General features: G+C 37.4%; 1 protein-coding gene across 6 annotated transcripts in view; it reads left to right on the forward strand.

Annotated features, from left to right (window-relative positions):
• Znf385b (zinc finger protein 385B) overlaps positions 1–16439 on the forward strand; it is a 495209-nt gene that overhangs the window by 403955 nt on the left and 74815 nt on the right. For 3 of the 6 annotated variants that reach the window (XM_008831167.3, XM_008831170.3, XM_008831172.3), the window contains one exon: positions 13818–13856. The exons of the other annotated variants lie outside the window; for them this stretch is intronic. In XM_008831167.3, the coding sequence (XP_008829389.1) occupies positions 13818–13856 (39 nt within the window). The remainder of the gene's footprint in view (positions 1–13817; positions 13857–16439) is intronic. 6 annotated transcript variants of the gene reach the window in all.

The raw sequence follows: 16439 nt of genomic DNA on the forward strand, positions 1-16439 counted from the left end.
TGGGGCCTGTGAGCTCCCAACCATGAATTCTTGGCCAGATTTATTGTGATTGGCATGTGTTTCCTTCTGTAGACTGGGCCTTAAACACAATCAGATATGAGTTGGTTACCTCCGTAACATCGCCTTGTTCTTAATTTGCCGCAGTGACCAAGGCTTTAAGTGGGAAAGCTCAGTAAATACAAAAGGAAGTCGGGGAATATTATTACATAAAACAGTCCCTCCAGCCCCAAATAGGCATTTCTAAGTCATTTGCTCAGTGGAAACATTAATTGATCATAGTGGTACAGGAAAAGCTAGTATCAAAAGCACAAAGACCTGTCTAATAACACAATTTTTTTTCTTCTGTCTTTTCCTCCCTCTACATTCTTATACTTGGAATTAACTTTTAAGTCTCTTTGTGGATGAGTGGCATGCTGTGGAATATTCCAGTCTCTTTACTTTTATAGTTGCATCAAGGGTGCTAAAGATGAATTGGGGTGCTGTTTAGCAATCTGTGAAGTTAAAGCATGTTTGTAAAGCTCAGTAGGAATCTTGGAAAAAGACTTTTTCATAAATTGAGCTTTCACTTTAGGTTTTTATATCTTCCTCTTTGTGTTCTGATGCTTGAAATAAAATGACAAAAAACATAAATTATATGAGTGATAACTTCTTTCCATGGAACTCTAGAATCAGAGGACATTAAGCATGTTTTGAAGATACCCTGCAATTAATTCTTTTAATATGCCCGTATACAAGGCAGGATGCCTGTGTCACTGTTGAGCTGATCCTTTGTGGATCAGAAGGTTGAAGAACATAATCGGGTCTTGTTTCTTCTCACAGAGAACACTTGCACTGAAAAGGAAGGACAAAAACAGAAGACAAGCGAGGGCTGGTGTGCCCACCACCTCACCTGAATTTAAATGTGCACACTTCTTACAGCTTATTCATGTGGGACATATTTTTTAAGTGCCTAATAAATCCTCATGGCTCTCCAAGTTGGGCTGAGCATCCTCCTTTGCAGTACACTGTATTCAGAAGATAGATTGCTCTTGTCAGTCTCTTCTCGCTTACTGTGAACACAGCTCCCAGAGCCAGGGGAAGATGTGAGTGGTCTAGTGGCAGGTAAACCTTATCTCTCTAACAGGTATATGGTTTATAAATAATTCTCTACTAGTTGAAAACATGTATCTAGATCTAGTTTCTTCATATGTGGACACCAAGCTCTGCCACATGTATGATGGTTCCTGTCTCTGCAGTGTAATCAATCTCACAGAATCTCCATTCCCCGAAAGGAGCTGAAGCTATTAGATACAGAAATGATGAACTGCTTTCAGGAGGGACACTTTGAAGCACTCACCTTCTAAATTGGGAGGTGGTATCATTTACATATTTAATCATTCACATTATATCCCACCTCCCTCCCAGAAGCCATTAGGAGGATCTTTTCTGATCTCTGAGGAGTGATTCCATATGACTGGCCCTATAGGAAGCCATGACTTTGAGTCATGCTGACCAGGAAAGCAAGGACCATAGGGAGCAAGAAGGGAGAGGAATTTACTTCTTTGTTCAGAGCAGAACCCTGGAGCGGGACTACCTGTATCTGGACTAATTTTTCTGATCTTGAGAAAGTCACTTAGTGCCATTTTCTACATTTTAAAGCTAGGAATGATGGTACCTTCCTATTTAGAGCATTGTTAGAACATGCAAGTTTGAGTCAATTATATTCATGGAGAACTGAGAGTGTGATTGAATATTTAGGAATTTACTGAGTCTGTTTGGAGAAGGGGACCTTATGTAACATATCACCATACTATTTTTAATAATTTAAAATGCCTATGTATATATCAAATGCTTACAAAAGGACTCAACCTAGTAAAGCACTATTCCTAAAAATAATATTAACTTATATCAATATTTCTATCCCTTTAAACTCTTCTTCCTAACTACCTTAAATAAATTGTTTATCACTGGAACTGGCTTTGTGCAATAAAGCGATCTAATTAGCATATATACCAAGAAGACACATGTGGCCAAGAACTTGCATTTCAGAAATCAGTGCTCCAGTTTAAAATATTTGTTTAGCGTATGCTCAATTTATTCTAGCTCAGTGAGATAATGGTACAGCATACTTACAGGTCAGAATCACCTAACTTGCTCAAAGCAACAAAAATGGCCAAACCCAAATTCAGAGCAGCCCAAGAGGAGGGTATATTGAGTGGAAGTCAGAAAAAGACCACAATTAATTTGATTGGAGTCTATTTTTTCTCTGAACATTACTTGGAAAGGTACTGTGAACCTGGGAACTATCTACCTAAGAGACAATGCCATTGACTCCTAAGACAATGGTGTTTTTGTTTCAAATACTGTTGAAACCGTTAGTCTGTGTTATTCATTAATCAAGCTGAAACTGGGTCAAAATGAACACTTACAGAAATATTTTAACTCAGTCATAATAGACAACATACCACATACCAATAATGAAAATTTATTCCAAAACTCCCCTGGACTTTTGGCTCATGCATCTCCAACTATACTGTTTCCCCTCCCCCAGTTCTTTTTTCCTGAATTTAAATTGCCAACTCTAAGAGAAAGATCTATTTTACCTAAACTCCAAGCAATGACATTTAACTAAGCTTTCTACCTAAAACATTAATAGCTTTATAGTCTATCCAAAGTATTGTATAGACTTATAGGATAAGTATATATGCACAACAACCATTTTTTCTCAGAATAAAAAATATTAGACTAAATATAATTATGCAATACAAGCGTGCGTGCATGCATACACACATAGCTATTAGGATCAGCAGAGAAATATATCATTCTTTAGACTTCTGGGAGTTAAAACCGATATATTTTAAATCTGCCTTCCGAAAAGAACTTTCTAGAAAGACAGGCTGTACCATACAGCTCATCAGTCCGAGTGCAATCAGACCTTCCATTGTCTTCAGAGAAAGCTGCTGCCTCCCAGGCCTGGCCCCTATAATGGATGAGTGGCTTTTGAAGAAGCATTGTGACCCCCAGATGTGGAGTTCTTTGAAGCTACATGTCCCAGGAACCATCTTTTGTTACAGTGCAAGGGTAATATCAGAATTTCCTGGGAGTCGGTCATTACAGGAAATTATCAGCAATTCATAGACTTTCCTTTTTGCCTTCACTTAAGCCTCAAGGGTAATCAGAAAAGATTATAGTCTCCATTTCAGCTTTCACATCACTGAAATATTCTTTTCTGTCAAGAGCATGATTGATTCCCAGAGGACAGCTTTTAACCCCAGCTTCGGGAGGGCTTGTCGAACTGCAGTGTTTTGATAACCGCCAATCATTGATACTGTGATATGGTTCTGTTGTCTGGCAGACATTTGGTGATTCCGGACTAATTATACAAAATACTTTAAATGGCATGACATATCAATGTCTTGTGTTGCTAGATAGAGGTATTTGTCCAATTCTAGAAAAATTCTGGGCAGGGTGGGAGAAGCATAATGCTGAATAAAATTTCAAATGAGTACTGTGAAGACTTTGAAGAGCCAGGCATCCTGACAGACTGAATGTCAGAAAAAAAAAAAAAAAAAAAAAAAAAAAAAAAAAAAAGAATGATTAGGAACATTTCCGAAAATCTTCATATCACAAGGTTGGTTTAGTTGGTTTGTTTGGTTGGTTGGTTTGACTCAAGGTCTCACTGTGTAACCCAGGCGGGCCTTGAATTCTCTGTATTCCTTCTGCTTCTACCTCCCAAGTGCTGTGATGGTAGCCATGTGCCACCACATCCAGTCTGAAACTGTAAATCTTTTGTTGACTTTTACTGAGAGATTTGACATTTTTCATGACAACTTACTATGCTATTCATGCAGTGTTTCTCAATTTCTTGCTTTCATTGTTACTGTTGTGTGAATGTGAATGTGTGGTCCATGCATGTGTGTAGAGGTGGGTGTACTGGTGTGTGCACTTGTAGAGGCCAGTGCTCAACACTGGGTGTCTTTGAGATAGAGTCTCTCACTGAAAGTGGTGCTCACTAGACTAGCTGGCCAGCAAGCTCTGGGGATCTACTTGTCTCTGCCCCCTCTCCAGTGCTCAGGTTACAGGTGTGTGCGTGCCACCATGCCCTTCTTTTAATGTGGGTGCTAGGGATCTGAATTTAGGTCCTCATGCTTTTATAGCAAATGCTTCCTCCGCTGAGCCATCTTCTTGACTCCCTGTGTCCATATCCTGATTAGAAAATCTTGGTGCCATATCTATGGCCAAAATGTAAGCAAACTAGATGGATTTTTAACTATATTGTTACTGTATTTACTCTACCCTAGTTTGGGGGTGGCTATATTTAGAATACAAAAGGGTTTTGTGTATATTTGAAATAAATTTTGTAGATAAAATAGTTTTCTTCTGGAAATAGCTACATTTTTTTTTAATTTCAAAGAAAATGAAGGTGGTTCCATTTAAAACTGCTTTTGAATTGAATGCCTTACCTCCTTGTAATCATGTAAAAATAATTATAAATCAAATGGACAAATGTTAAATCTCAAGCTCTACCACGAGTACAGCCTTATTCAATAAAGCACTTATCACTGTGGCCAGCAGAATTACTATAGCTCCCCATTTTCCTTTACAACTATTGTATACTTTTAGAGCATAAATGCAAAAGCAAACTTGAAACAGAAATGTTGTCTGCTGAGAAGCACTAATAAGTACATGTATGTACAACCACAAAAAAAGACAGCAGGCATAGGAGTACACGATAGAAAATAGTTTTGATATCCCATGTCCACAAAACCACTTGGGGACTATTTGGTAATTAAATCCTAAGATGTTAAGTATGGAGCAATAGTGCAGTCAGTTCTGATGCCATGTACCATCTTGGTGGGCAGTCAGAGAAAGGGGGCTGGCCATATCATTGTTAATACACAGGATGCTCCAGTAACATTGAATTTCACATAAATCGTTGTTACAGTTTGAAAATGAAATGTTCCTCACAGGTTTATGGGTTGAATGCTTGGTCCCCAACTAATGACACTATTTTGGAAGGTTCTGGAAACTTTAGAAGGTAGGAAGAAGGAAGAAGGTTACTGGGGCATGCCTTTAAAGGTAGTATCTGGTCTCCAGTCACTGCCTGTCTCTCAGCTTCTTGTCCTCCTTGAGGTGAGCAGCCTCCTCCACATGCTTCTGTTTCCATGTTGGTCAGACTAAAAGTAATAGAGCCAGCCAGCCGCAGAACTCTCTGAAACTGTAAGCTTAAATAAATTCTTCCTTTCTTAGGTTGTTTCTGTCGGGTATTTTGTCACAGCAATGTGAAATATAATAGCAAAAAATAGTTTTTAGTATAAATATGGTCCATGCAATATTTGGTACATAGTTATACTAGGATTTTGTTGTTGTTTATCTAAAATTCAAATTAAAGGCTGTGGTATAGCTTATCAGTAGAACATGTGCTTAACTACATGCAAGGCTCTGGGTTCAATCCTAGAATAAATGAATGAATGAATGAACAAAATTTAATTGCCCATCTTACAATTTTTATTTGCTAACTCTGGCAACTATGGCAGGAGATCTGCATTTAGTTGAAGAGGCTCGAGTAGGTCATTAAAATTCTCAAAAATCTTTTCTCATTTTCAAGTAAAAAGTTATACTAAGGTCATCCTGGTGGGCATGAGGTCTGACCTACTTGTTTCAACTCCAGCTCGGTTTTCAGTGTTTTATTGTATTGAATTTCTAGTTAAGAATTCTGTTCAGATGGTGGAGTTCTGGGACTCAAAGCAAGCCAAAAAGAGAAGCACGTTTGAAAATCTACATGATTCCTGAGGTTTTACCACTATGCAGTGAGTAAGAGGCCACGGGAGCCAGAGCCCAGGATGCTCAGGGCTCAAACACTGCAGATCTGCCGCTCTGCCTGGAGCCTTGCCAATCATATTATCACTTTCTTCTTAGCATGAGAGTAGGCTATGTGTTATTGTTGGTCTATGGCTGGAAATACTTCATTTCTGCCACATTTTGCAAATTTAAGACTATATGAAATGGGCCCACATTTCTCTTTGTGCTTCTTCTTTCCTACTGGGTTTTACTTTCTGTCTTGTATTTTTTAATTTGCATCATGGACTTGATTTTCTTGTGTCATGCTGTATCTGATAAATTACTGAACAGCATTTTGAACTCGCTTTGACAGAATAATTTTGAAAAGGATATCACTTAGTGCATTTGGCTGTTCAGGAGGTATATTGATTTTAAAATCAGGGAAGCTTATCACTTTCCTTGGCTCTCAGAAAGCCCCTGTAACAATTTTTTAGCTTGTTTGCAGAAAGTAAGCAAACACAGCCTCACTCACTAGGATTTGGAGGTTTCACACCAACCATTTTTAAAACCATGTTTGTAAGTAGTACATAGAATCTGACTACATGTATGGAAGTTTATTCTCCTAAAATAATAAAGAATTCTATATTTTCATGATATTTCTTAGGCTTATTTTGAGGCACTGAATTTTTTTTGTTTCGGAAGTTTAACACCCCCCCCCGAAACATACTCATGTACACAGACACATACACCACCCATCACGTGCTGTGCACACACGAAAGAAAAAAGAGGAAAGGCCAGGCATGGTGTCACATGCCTTTAATCCCAGTACTCGGGAGGCAGAGGTGGGTGGATCTCTGTGAGTCCAAAGTCAGCCTGGTCTGTGTAGTGAGTTCCAGGCCAGCTGGGGCTACAGGGAGACCCTGTCTCAAAAAAATGACTAAAAAGGATAAAGGATAGAAATTCACTATTAAAGGGAGGGAGGGAGGAAAGGACGGAGGAAGAAGAGGGAAGAGAGGACAAAGAAAGGTAAACAATCCAGATCCTAATGCAGTTATTAAGGCTTTCCTTCCAAAAGTTAGGATAGAGATCTTCTTCACAGGTGTTATGGAATAATTACTCTCACGAGCTATCTTCAAATGAAAAAACAATCCTTTAGTCTGTGTTCCTTGAATGATTTTTTTGTTGTTGTTTTCATTCACCTCAAAGAGACTCAATACTAGACAACATAGAAGACACGCAATCTGTTTATTTTGGATTCTCCTGGTGAATCCAGTTTCTGTTGCTATTATTTTGAACAACAAACTCTGATAACTTCATAGATAAGTTTGTATTGTGTTGTGTTATGTGGTTCATTGTCAACTTTGAATTTTAAAAAATATTAATCTGGGGCTGGAAAGATAGAGCAGTGGTTAAGAACACTGTTCTTACAGAAGACCCAGGTTCAAATCCTAGCACCCACATGGCAGCTAACTGTCCATAACTCCGGTTCCAGGGGATCTGACAGTCTCTTCTGTTCTCCGCAGGCATTGCACAACACAGGTGCACTTACCTACATGAAGGCAATACATGCATACACATAAAATAAAAATAACAAAATATTTTAAAATATTAATATATATAATTGAGAAATATAAAATATACTTTGAAAAAAAGGTTTATGATTTTTTGTTATAGTATCTTTGAAGATGAGCACAAGTCTATCAATTCTGTATGCGTAATTTGACCAGAAATTATTTTATAGGATCATCAAATGTTGAGAATAAAATGAATTTTTTGCCTCCAGATGGAAAAATATTTCTCTCTCCTAATGATTTTAGTCACATCTTAACAGTCTTTTTCAAGAATAGAAACAAAGGAAGAAAAGCAAAAGTTCCCCCTGGAGCCGTAACTCAGCTCATTTACTACAATGCCTCTTCCCTACACCAAGAACAGCAGTTGCAGTTAGGGTTGAATTTGGTTGTGGTCTCCTAATTCATCACATTAACCAATCTGTGCATATGTGATATTCATTCATCCGAATATGCACTCCTGTGCAACAGAATTTCATTTCTTTGGCTTATTCATCTAATGCTCAAATAGGAAATCAAGTACTGCTGGGTATGTGTGTTAGTGACAACCAGGTATACGTGAGAGTGTAATTCAGTCTTGTATTCACTGCAGAAATAAGTTGAACGTTTCATTGGTTAAACTGAACTTTTTGCAAAGCTCTTTGATGTAGCATCTTGAATTACCCAGTAACATAACTACAGCTTTGCTTCATCACTCTTGATCCCCGGCGGCACAGAAAATCACCAGGCATGTGGGGCGGCCAGGAAAATGGAACATTTTATATTTATACTGACAATATTTGCTATATCCAAGAATCTACTGTCAGTGTTATGTATCAGGCGTCAATAAGAGGCACAAGTCTAACCTTTCAGTGTCTCCCATTAGCAACATTACAACACAACTGTCTGAAAGCAAACTTTAAAAATAATTCCTTCTAATCAGAACAGCTTTAAAATGGTCTGTCAAGCTGGGCTTGGTGGTTCACATTTATAATCCTGCACTTGAGATGCTGAGAAAACTGCCTTGAGTTTGAAGCCAATCTGAGCCACATAGTAAGTTCCAGACAACCTAGGCTACAGAGTGGAACCCTGTCTCAAAAAAACAGAAAGAAAAAAAAAAGAAAGAAAGAAAGAAAAATTGTTTATCAAAAAAATTACTGTGTTTCCCTAGCAGAGAAAAAAGTGATGGAACCTCCGGTCTATTTACTTTTTTTGCTCTTACCATTTGATGATCCTAGAAACATTAAACATTTGATGTTCTAGAAACATTAAAGATAAAAAACATTTTTCTATAGTATCATCATAAACAACTAAATATTAGATAAACACGAGATCATTTTACTCACAAGTAACTTCAGGTCTTTCTGCTACTCATTAAGTCTAGGACAAAGTATGCTGACCCCTCGGAAGGTCTCCAGGTGAGATGTGCTTAGACCTGGTACTCATCCTCCAGATACAGTTTGCTTTAGAGTCCCTGTCTTCTAGAGACATAGAGCTGGTGGGGTTCTGAGTCATTGAAGAACATCTTCTGCAGATAATCTCACAAACCACTTTGAAAGTGGAGAAGCATGCCCTCTTGGTCTGTAAGATTTTTACAATTATATAATTCTAAATTTTATATCAACTTTTTTAAAATCATGAAATAACATCCTTAATATTACAAATTCAGCATGGTTTTAGTTTTTAATATTTTATTTATTATTTTATGTGTATGAGTGTATTGCCTGTATGTATGCAAGTACACTCATGTCATGCAATGCCCATGGAAGTCAGACAATGGCGTCAGATCCCCTGGAACTAGAATTTCAGATGGTTGTTAGCTACAATGTGGGTGCTGGAAACTGAACCCAGGTCCTCTGCAAAAGTAGCCAGTGCTCCTAACCTCTGAGCCATCTCTCCAGCCCTTCAGGATGGCTTTATATGTAAAAAGTACTTTATCTGAATCACAGTGAGTACCAAGGTAACCAAAATGGTTTCTTGGGAGTTACTTTTATGCCAAAAGAGTATTATGTTCATATTTCCCAGTTTTATTGTCTTCATGCTACTTGTAACATTTTCAAATATTTATTTATAGCTTTAGACATTTCTCCACCCAGAACACTGACATTCTGAAGGCTGTTCTCTACCTTTGTCCAAACCAGTTGTGTCAAAACCAAGTCACAACTATTCAAGAAAAAAAAAATCATGTATATAAAAACAAACTGAAACCCATAAATTTATGTGGGTATGATGGGTTGGAGAGGTGCAAAACTTCTCAAGGGCAAAGCTGCATGTTTAATGCTGACATGAAACTTTTAACCTCTAAAAATCCTAAAACCTTAAAAAACAAAAACAGCAAAAAAGAAGAACTTTTAACCTCCAGTAAGTCTTTTACTATCTCAAAGTGAATCAGAAAGAACAGACCATTTAATGGCAGACTACCAGTCTCTTCATCTTCTGTACATTTCTTTTGACTTCCCCTCAAATTGGATTTTTTCAAGAAAAACTATCAGAAAATACAGAGTATTCAAATTAGATCAAGAATTTTTTTTTTCATGACTCAAGCTATCTTGTTTGTCAGTGAAAAATCCAACTCTTTCTTGCTGAACTTCAGAGCCACTTAGGGGGTGGGAGTTACCAATTTGGAAATGAGTGAAAAAGATCAAAGTTTCTAAATTTATTTATCTATTTATTCCTTGGTTACATATGTGGGGGGGGGGTGTTCTTTGCTGCAGCATGGATATCTTGTAAATGGAAGAACAAAACAAAATGCTAACCTGTTCTTTACTCCATCGCTGCCTCACCTCTAAGACTGATCATACTCTTTCTGACAGACAGTATGAACTCATACCAAGGAGGCTGGGAACAGGTGGGGAAAGGTAAAACAAATCCTGATGTCTCACTTCATTACTGCAGGATTTCCATAAAATTACTAATAGTAAAGAGCAGTAACTTTATTGGGTCTAGTACTTAGATATAATGTGACTTTATATTATTTTCTGTAGTCCATGTTGTGTTATCTTAGCCTTTATACAAGTTCTGAATGACTGATTGACATTCTGCTGGGGAAATTGGATCCCAGGGTTTGGAGCACAGTTGATGCTGTTTGCAAAGGATGGCCAACTTGTGGTTTCAGCAAAGAGCCGGGACTTCTTGGGAGAAGCACCTTTCCAAATATTTGACTCTTGATTTAATCAGCAGTCTGTGCTGAGTGAAATGTCATTCAGCTTCCTTTTAGCAGTGCCCCCCGCCCCCACCCGGCATTCCAGCAGACCCCTGTCAGGGTGCTCTGGGCAGAAGAGGCTTCTCACATATTCCAGCAAAAATGCAAATTTTTTGGGTAGCTCATTAACCCAGGGATGTGACTGGTGTATTATTTCTATTGAGTACTTTCACCTCATATCTGAAACAATGGGTGAACTAATGGTAACAATCTTCAACCCTTTCTATTTCTTGATCTTTGAGAAAAGAAATTTGTCTTTCTTACAGTTGTATCTGCTTTGTTTCTGTTTAAGTTAAATGCTAACGTAAAAGTGTGTGGTTGGAATATTTCAATATGAAAAGCAAAACAGTTCTTGAAATAACTTTGGAGAAATAATGCAACTTTCACTTTTAAATGTGTCATTTCAGGAATATTTGATGTTGCAATGAGACCCTTTCCTCATACCTTTTTTCCACAAGTCTGATATTTAAAAAGGAAAAGTGAAAAAACATTATTATTTGTATAATACAGTAATTCAATATTGTCACAGTTTAAAAAGTTGATGCTCAGTGGGGGGTGGGGGGCTATAGGAGGTATACAGATAGGGGAGGGAGCTGAAATATCTAAATATGATCAAAATATATTGTATGAAACTCATAAAAAGTCAGTTAAAAATGCCCCCAAAATGTTGGTGTTTAGTCAAACTTCCAGTCCAGTCATGGGGCTTGGTAGCTGAAGTCCATTTCGTAAAATGAAGACAGGTACAATTGATGACTGTTACCTGCTCACGGGTAATCTCTAAGAATTTTCATAGTTTTTTTTTTGGTCTATGTGCAAACTGATCAGTTACAATGAGGAAAGAAGACAGAACAGCCCCAATTTTTATTTACGACTCCCCTGAAGTTGCACAATAAAAAAAATGGGTTTATCTTAAGACCAGAAATGGGTCAAAGAGAGGAAAGTCAGGTTCATTTTCCAAGCCTTCGGGATACGCAGCTGCCTTGCAGGCTGCATCTCTAGATTTTCTCCTTTCCTCTCAACACCCCCACCCAGTGCCAGTGTAATACATGGTCTCCATCACCCTCTGCATTTCCTTTACCAGGGATAGTGTGGGAAGAGACCCTTGCCTAAGCTTGAGTCCAGCACCTGAGAACCTGAGGGTAAACAGCAAGTGAGGTTCTCGGAGCCTGGGATTCTTCACTTTATAAGGAAGATCATCAATAGTCTGCTTTGTGTCACAGTGGAGCATACAGAAGATAATCCCTTCGCTAGCTGCTAGCATAGAGTAAGGCTCTGAGACTCAATGTTGCTCTTCTGATGTATATTCAGGTTATTACACAGCTAGAGAAAGGAATGAGGAAGCATAAACCCCTGCAGGCTGACACTGCTAAAGGGAGGATCCTGGGTGTCTAAAGTCGGAGAAGATCAGACAGGGAGAGAGGAGCTCAGAATAGCATGGGGCACAGAAAACAGACCTTTCTGTGCCTTCTCATGCCCTCTGTTTGCTGAATAGTGACTTTTCCCCTCCAGATTCCAATTAATTAGTTTGTACTGTGTCTTTCACATTTTAAATTTTAAACAATGTCCTTTCTTGTCATTGATTTATTTCCCCAAGTAGTCTGGGATAACATCTGACCCATAATAGGACTCCAAAAATGTTTATTACATGACTAATTTTAAATTTGGAAAATTGGAGTCTTGGCTTCTGATTCTGCTTAGTGAAAAAACGTAGAAGGACTCCCTGAATTGTATGGGTAGTAAGTGCTCTCCAAATGTATTTTAAAAGTATTGATATAAATATGTAGTTGATTTAATGGTGAAATACCTGTCTTAAGATCAGTGTGAACCAGGCATGATAGCAGACACCTTTAATCCTAGAACTTGTGGGAAACAGAGGCAGGTAAATCTCTATGAGTCCAAGGCCAGCCTGGTCTACATAACAAATTCCAGGCCAGTCAGAGATGCAAAGTAAGACCTTGTCTCACACAAACAACAGCCCCCCCCCCCGCAAAGAAAAAAAAAAAAAAGAAAAGAAAAAGAAAAAAAATTCAAGCAAATGGACTGGAAAGAAGGCTCAATGTTTAAGAGCAGTGGCTGCTCTTGCAGAGGACTGGGATCCAGTTCCCAGCACCCTCCATGATGGCTAAAACTGGTAACTCCAGTCCCAGGGGATTTTAATGCCCTCTTCTGGCCTCTAAAGACATTACACACACAGGTACATTTACTTGTAGGCAAAACACTCATACACATTAAATAAATATAAACAAATAAAAAAAAAAAAAAACCAAGAAGGATAAAAGAATGTCCTCTATGTTTCTTGAACAACCTTACTACTCAGTTGTGTGGCACCTGGGTCGTTCCCATTCTCAGCCTTTTTCCATGGCTAAATTGTTTAAAGACAAATGTAACTCCAGTATCACCTCTGGCAACGTATTGGGGATGGTTGACCAGATCTCTAATTCTACTAAAGTTCCACCTAGAGTCTAAATACAATCTAGTGTTAAGTCCTTGGTCACATAGCCCTGTCAGAGACTCAGCCTATCCTTAGTGAAGAACAGCAGGGTGTTTCTTTTCTGTTTCTACATTTCTTTGCAGCTGCATATTTTTTATGTGACTGCTTACCCTGTACAATTTCAAATTACTTTTTGGCATATTTAGTGAAAGTAATGATCTTTTAAAAAATTCATACAGGGGGCTGAAGAGATGGCTCAGCGGTTAAGAGCACTGACGGCTCTTACAGAGGACCCTGGTTCAATTCCCAGCACCCACCTGGCGTCAATGAATCATCCTTAACTCCAGTTCCAGGGGAATCCAATGCCCTCTTCTGACCTCCCTCTGCAGCATTGCATGACACAGGCAATACACTCATACACATAAAATAAAAATAATAAATAAAATAAAAATTTCACACAGACTTGTAGTCCTCATAATCATGTGAATATACCACAGATGTTTGTTCTTGTTTAATGTTGAAAATGTAATAAATGGTATGGTGAGGCCAATTTCACTAATTCATTCTATGAGCACTAAAATGCAGTAGTTAACTCACCCATACACAGCCTCCAACTCCCTCCTCAGTTCCCGGTAACAGCCACACCCCATCTTTTATCTTTATTGCCTACCATTTAATTGCACTAATAGGATTTTCATTTCATTTCTACATGATTTTCATTAGAAAAACTGGCAAGTACTCACTCTTGCTACTTCTGAGTTAGTAAGCATTTCAGGCTTCTTTACATAAACGAAAGGAAAATGGGTTTTGAAACATGTAAATATGCATGTTGTCCTCACAAGTCCAGATGATTACATCTAATTTTTACTTTTTTTAGAAAAGAAGAGACTTATTTGGGACCCATAAATTCTGCCAGGTAAGGAATGCTAGTAGCTGATCCATGGGCAGAGCTCTTGTTTATTTTTTTCCTTTGTTACAATTATTTCCTAGGGAATCACAATTTCTCCATCTATAGACCTTTTTGTGTAAACAGAACTAACATGAACTAAATTAATAAAACTATTTAATAAGTATTTGTTCATTTAAAATTTATAAATAAAAAACTTATAAAAACTTATAATAAAACTTATTTTATAATGTTTAATAAAGATTGTTGAAAGCACTCATTTTTTACAATCAAATGTCTATGAACTGCCAATTAAATCTTTAAAAATATTGCTTTGGTGTGAAATTACTCCAATAATTTACCTTAATATTCTATCTATGAAATTACTATTTATATAGTTACGTACTTTTGCATTTGGTAAGTTGAACTACTTGAATTTATAACATTCTGGAGTTTGTGAGAATGTCTTTTTAAATCTGGAATGCATTATTCAGTCTAAAAAATCAATGAATGAATAATAGAATTACCATTGTCATGTGACTTCCTGGAAGGTATAAGAAAACATCTATTCATCCTAGATGCAGTGGGCACTAGCAGATTAAAGAATGGATTCTGTCTAAGTTGAGCTTGAGAATCAAAGAGTATACTGAGGTTACTTATAAGAGTATTAGTAGCTCCAAGATTGCTGTACCACCAAGTCCTCTGAGCAACTTACAGGCAGATAATGCCAGTGAGGATTCTCACCTACAGCATGGACAACCCATAAAAACGTGCACTATTGAAGAATTCTCTGGGCAACTTACAGGCAACTCACTACCAAAGAGTGCCCAACAGTTTGTTGTTTGCTATATATATAACCTCAGGGAGAGGAAGGACCTAATGAGAGTATCTGGAAGGCTCCTGAGCCCCCAGGAGCCTTGTAAGCTCTCCCCTCCTCCCTGAGGTAATGTTAGCAGACCCAATCTTATGAGTGCCTTGTGGGGTTCAAAACAGTGATGGTCATGTCCAACCCAGAGGGAACAACTTCACCACAACCATGAATTTACTTAGACATTTTTCATTATGATTATCGAGAACTACCATTCCACTAGTGGGGGAATTGAACACAAGTTAATACTATAGTAATTACTCTCATCTAACTTTTAGAGTTTTGTAGGAATACTAATACCAAAAATTCAGAATATTACCACTTTCTACTTTTAAAAACTCTGAAAAATGGGGCTGGAAAGATGGCTGAGAAACATAAGGGGTAGATTTTGATACAGTTAGAAACAATGTACGTATTCAAATGATGGCAAGACAGCAAGACAGGCAACAAGGAAGGAATTTAAAAGGCTGTGCTAACTGAATTGATATTGTGAAGAAAATGAGAATTATACAGACTAGAAGAACCACATCTGGTGAGAACTTCTTGAAGGAGCCTCCTTAACTTGCTTTTGCGGGAACAGGTTGCTGGGGGGGAACTTACCTGTCTTACATTTGAAGTGTCCAACCAAAACCTACCTTCAGAGTGAAGAGCTTCAAGTCTTGGGAACCAGAAGCAGTGTTTTCAGGTTGATGTGGTACAAATGTCACATTTGAGCAGGATAAAGCTGTATTAGGAATTCTTTTAAAAAGTAAATAGCTAACAACCTCAAAAATTTAAAAGAAACAGTTAATTCAAAGATGGTGTTGGATTCACCAATATTGATCTCAGTTTAATAAAAATTTTAATCTTGATTCTTTAGATCCATCTTTTGTCATGATTCTATGTTCTATGGGTAAAACAAGCACATGTGCATTTATTTTAAGCAATTTTGATTTTTAAGATTAATTTTCAGTGTATTTTAAGAACTGAGTAATGGGAAAGAATGTACCTTAAAATTGTGATTTTATGAATATTATTTTCAAGTATTGTGATTTAAGATTAAAATATTATATAGTTATAGCAAAAATGAGGAAAGTCTCATGTAGGAACTGGTGTTTGTGAAATATGTGCAGTTTTGTCCTATGTATTTCACACATTACCAGATGGGAAGTGTTTTACAGATCCTGAAAAGAGAAATTATCTCAATAAAAGGCTATATTTTAACTTTGAAAAATTGGGGACTTTAATCTTGCCAAGTTAGTCTATGTTATTTTTAAGCCGCTGCAAATTGATGGACTACTATCTCTATGAGCCGTCAGAAAGCATAGCTTCGTATTTTGTAAGCTGGTAGACTTAAATATATATGTATATACTTATGAATAAAATGAAATAAAATCTAATATTTTATTTTCTGACTTTTTGATATTTCTTTGATCCATAGCTGATTTTTGTTTAGCTTAGTTTTCCTTAATTCTCATGAAATAAAATTCAGGGTTTGTAGAGGTAGTTCAGTGGCAAAGCACTTGCCTAGCGTTTATCAGGATCTGGGTTTGATGCCCAGCCCTGCTAGATAAATAAACAAATGAACAAATATCATGAGCAAAGTTTATAGATTTTTTAGTATAATTATCTATTGATTTTAGTAGTTAAACGCAGTACCCTTACCTCTTTTGTCACTTTTTGTTATTATACATAATTTGGGGATGTGTACAGTTTAATGAACTTTAACATGTACCTTCACGTAACATCACGCATTTGGGATCTAA

This window comes from Nannospalax galili, unplaced genomic scaffold (genome assembly GCF_000622305.1).
Source record: "Nannospalax galili isolate Female #2095 unplaced genomic scaffold, S.galili_v1.0 scaffold895, whole genome shotgun sequence".
NCBI classification, from domain to species: Eukaryota; Metazoa; Chordata; class Mammalia; order Rodentia; family Spalacidae; genus Nannospalax; species Nannospalax galili.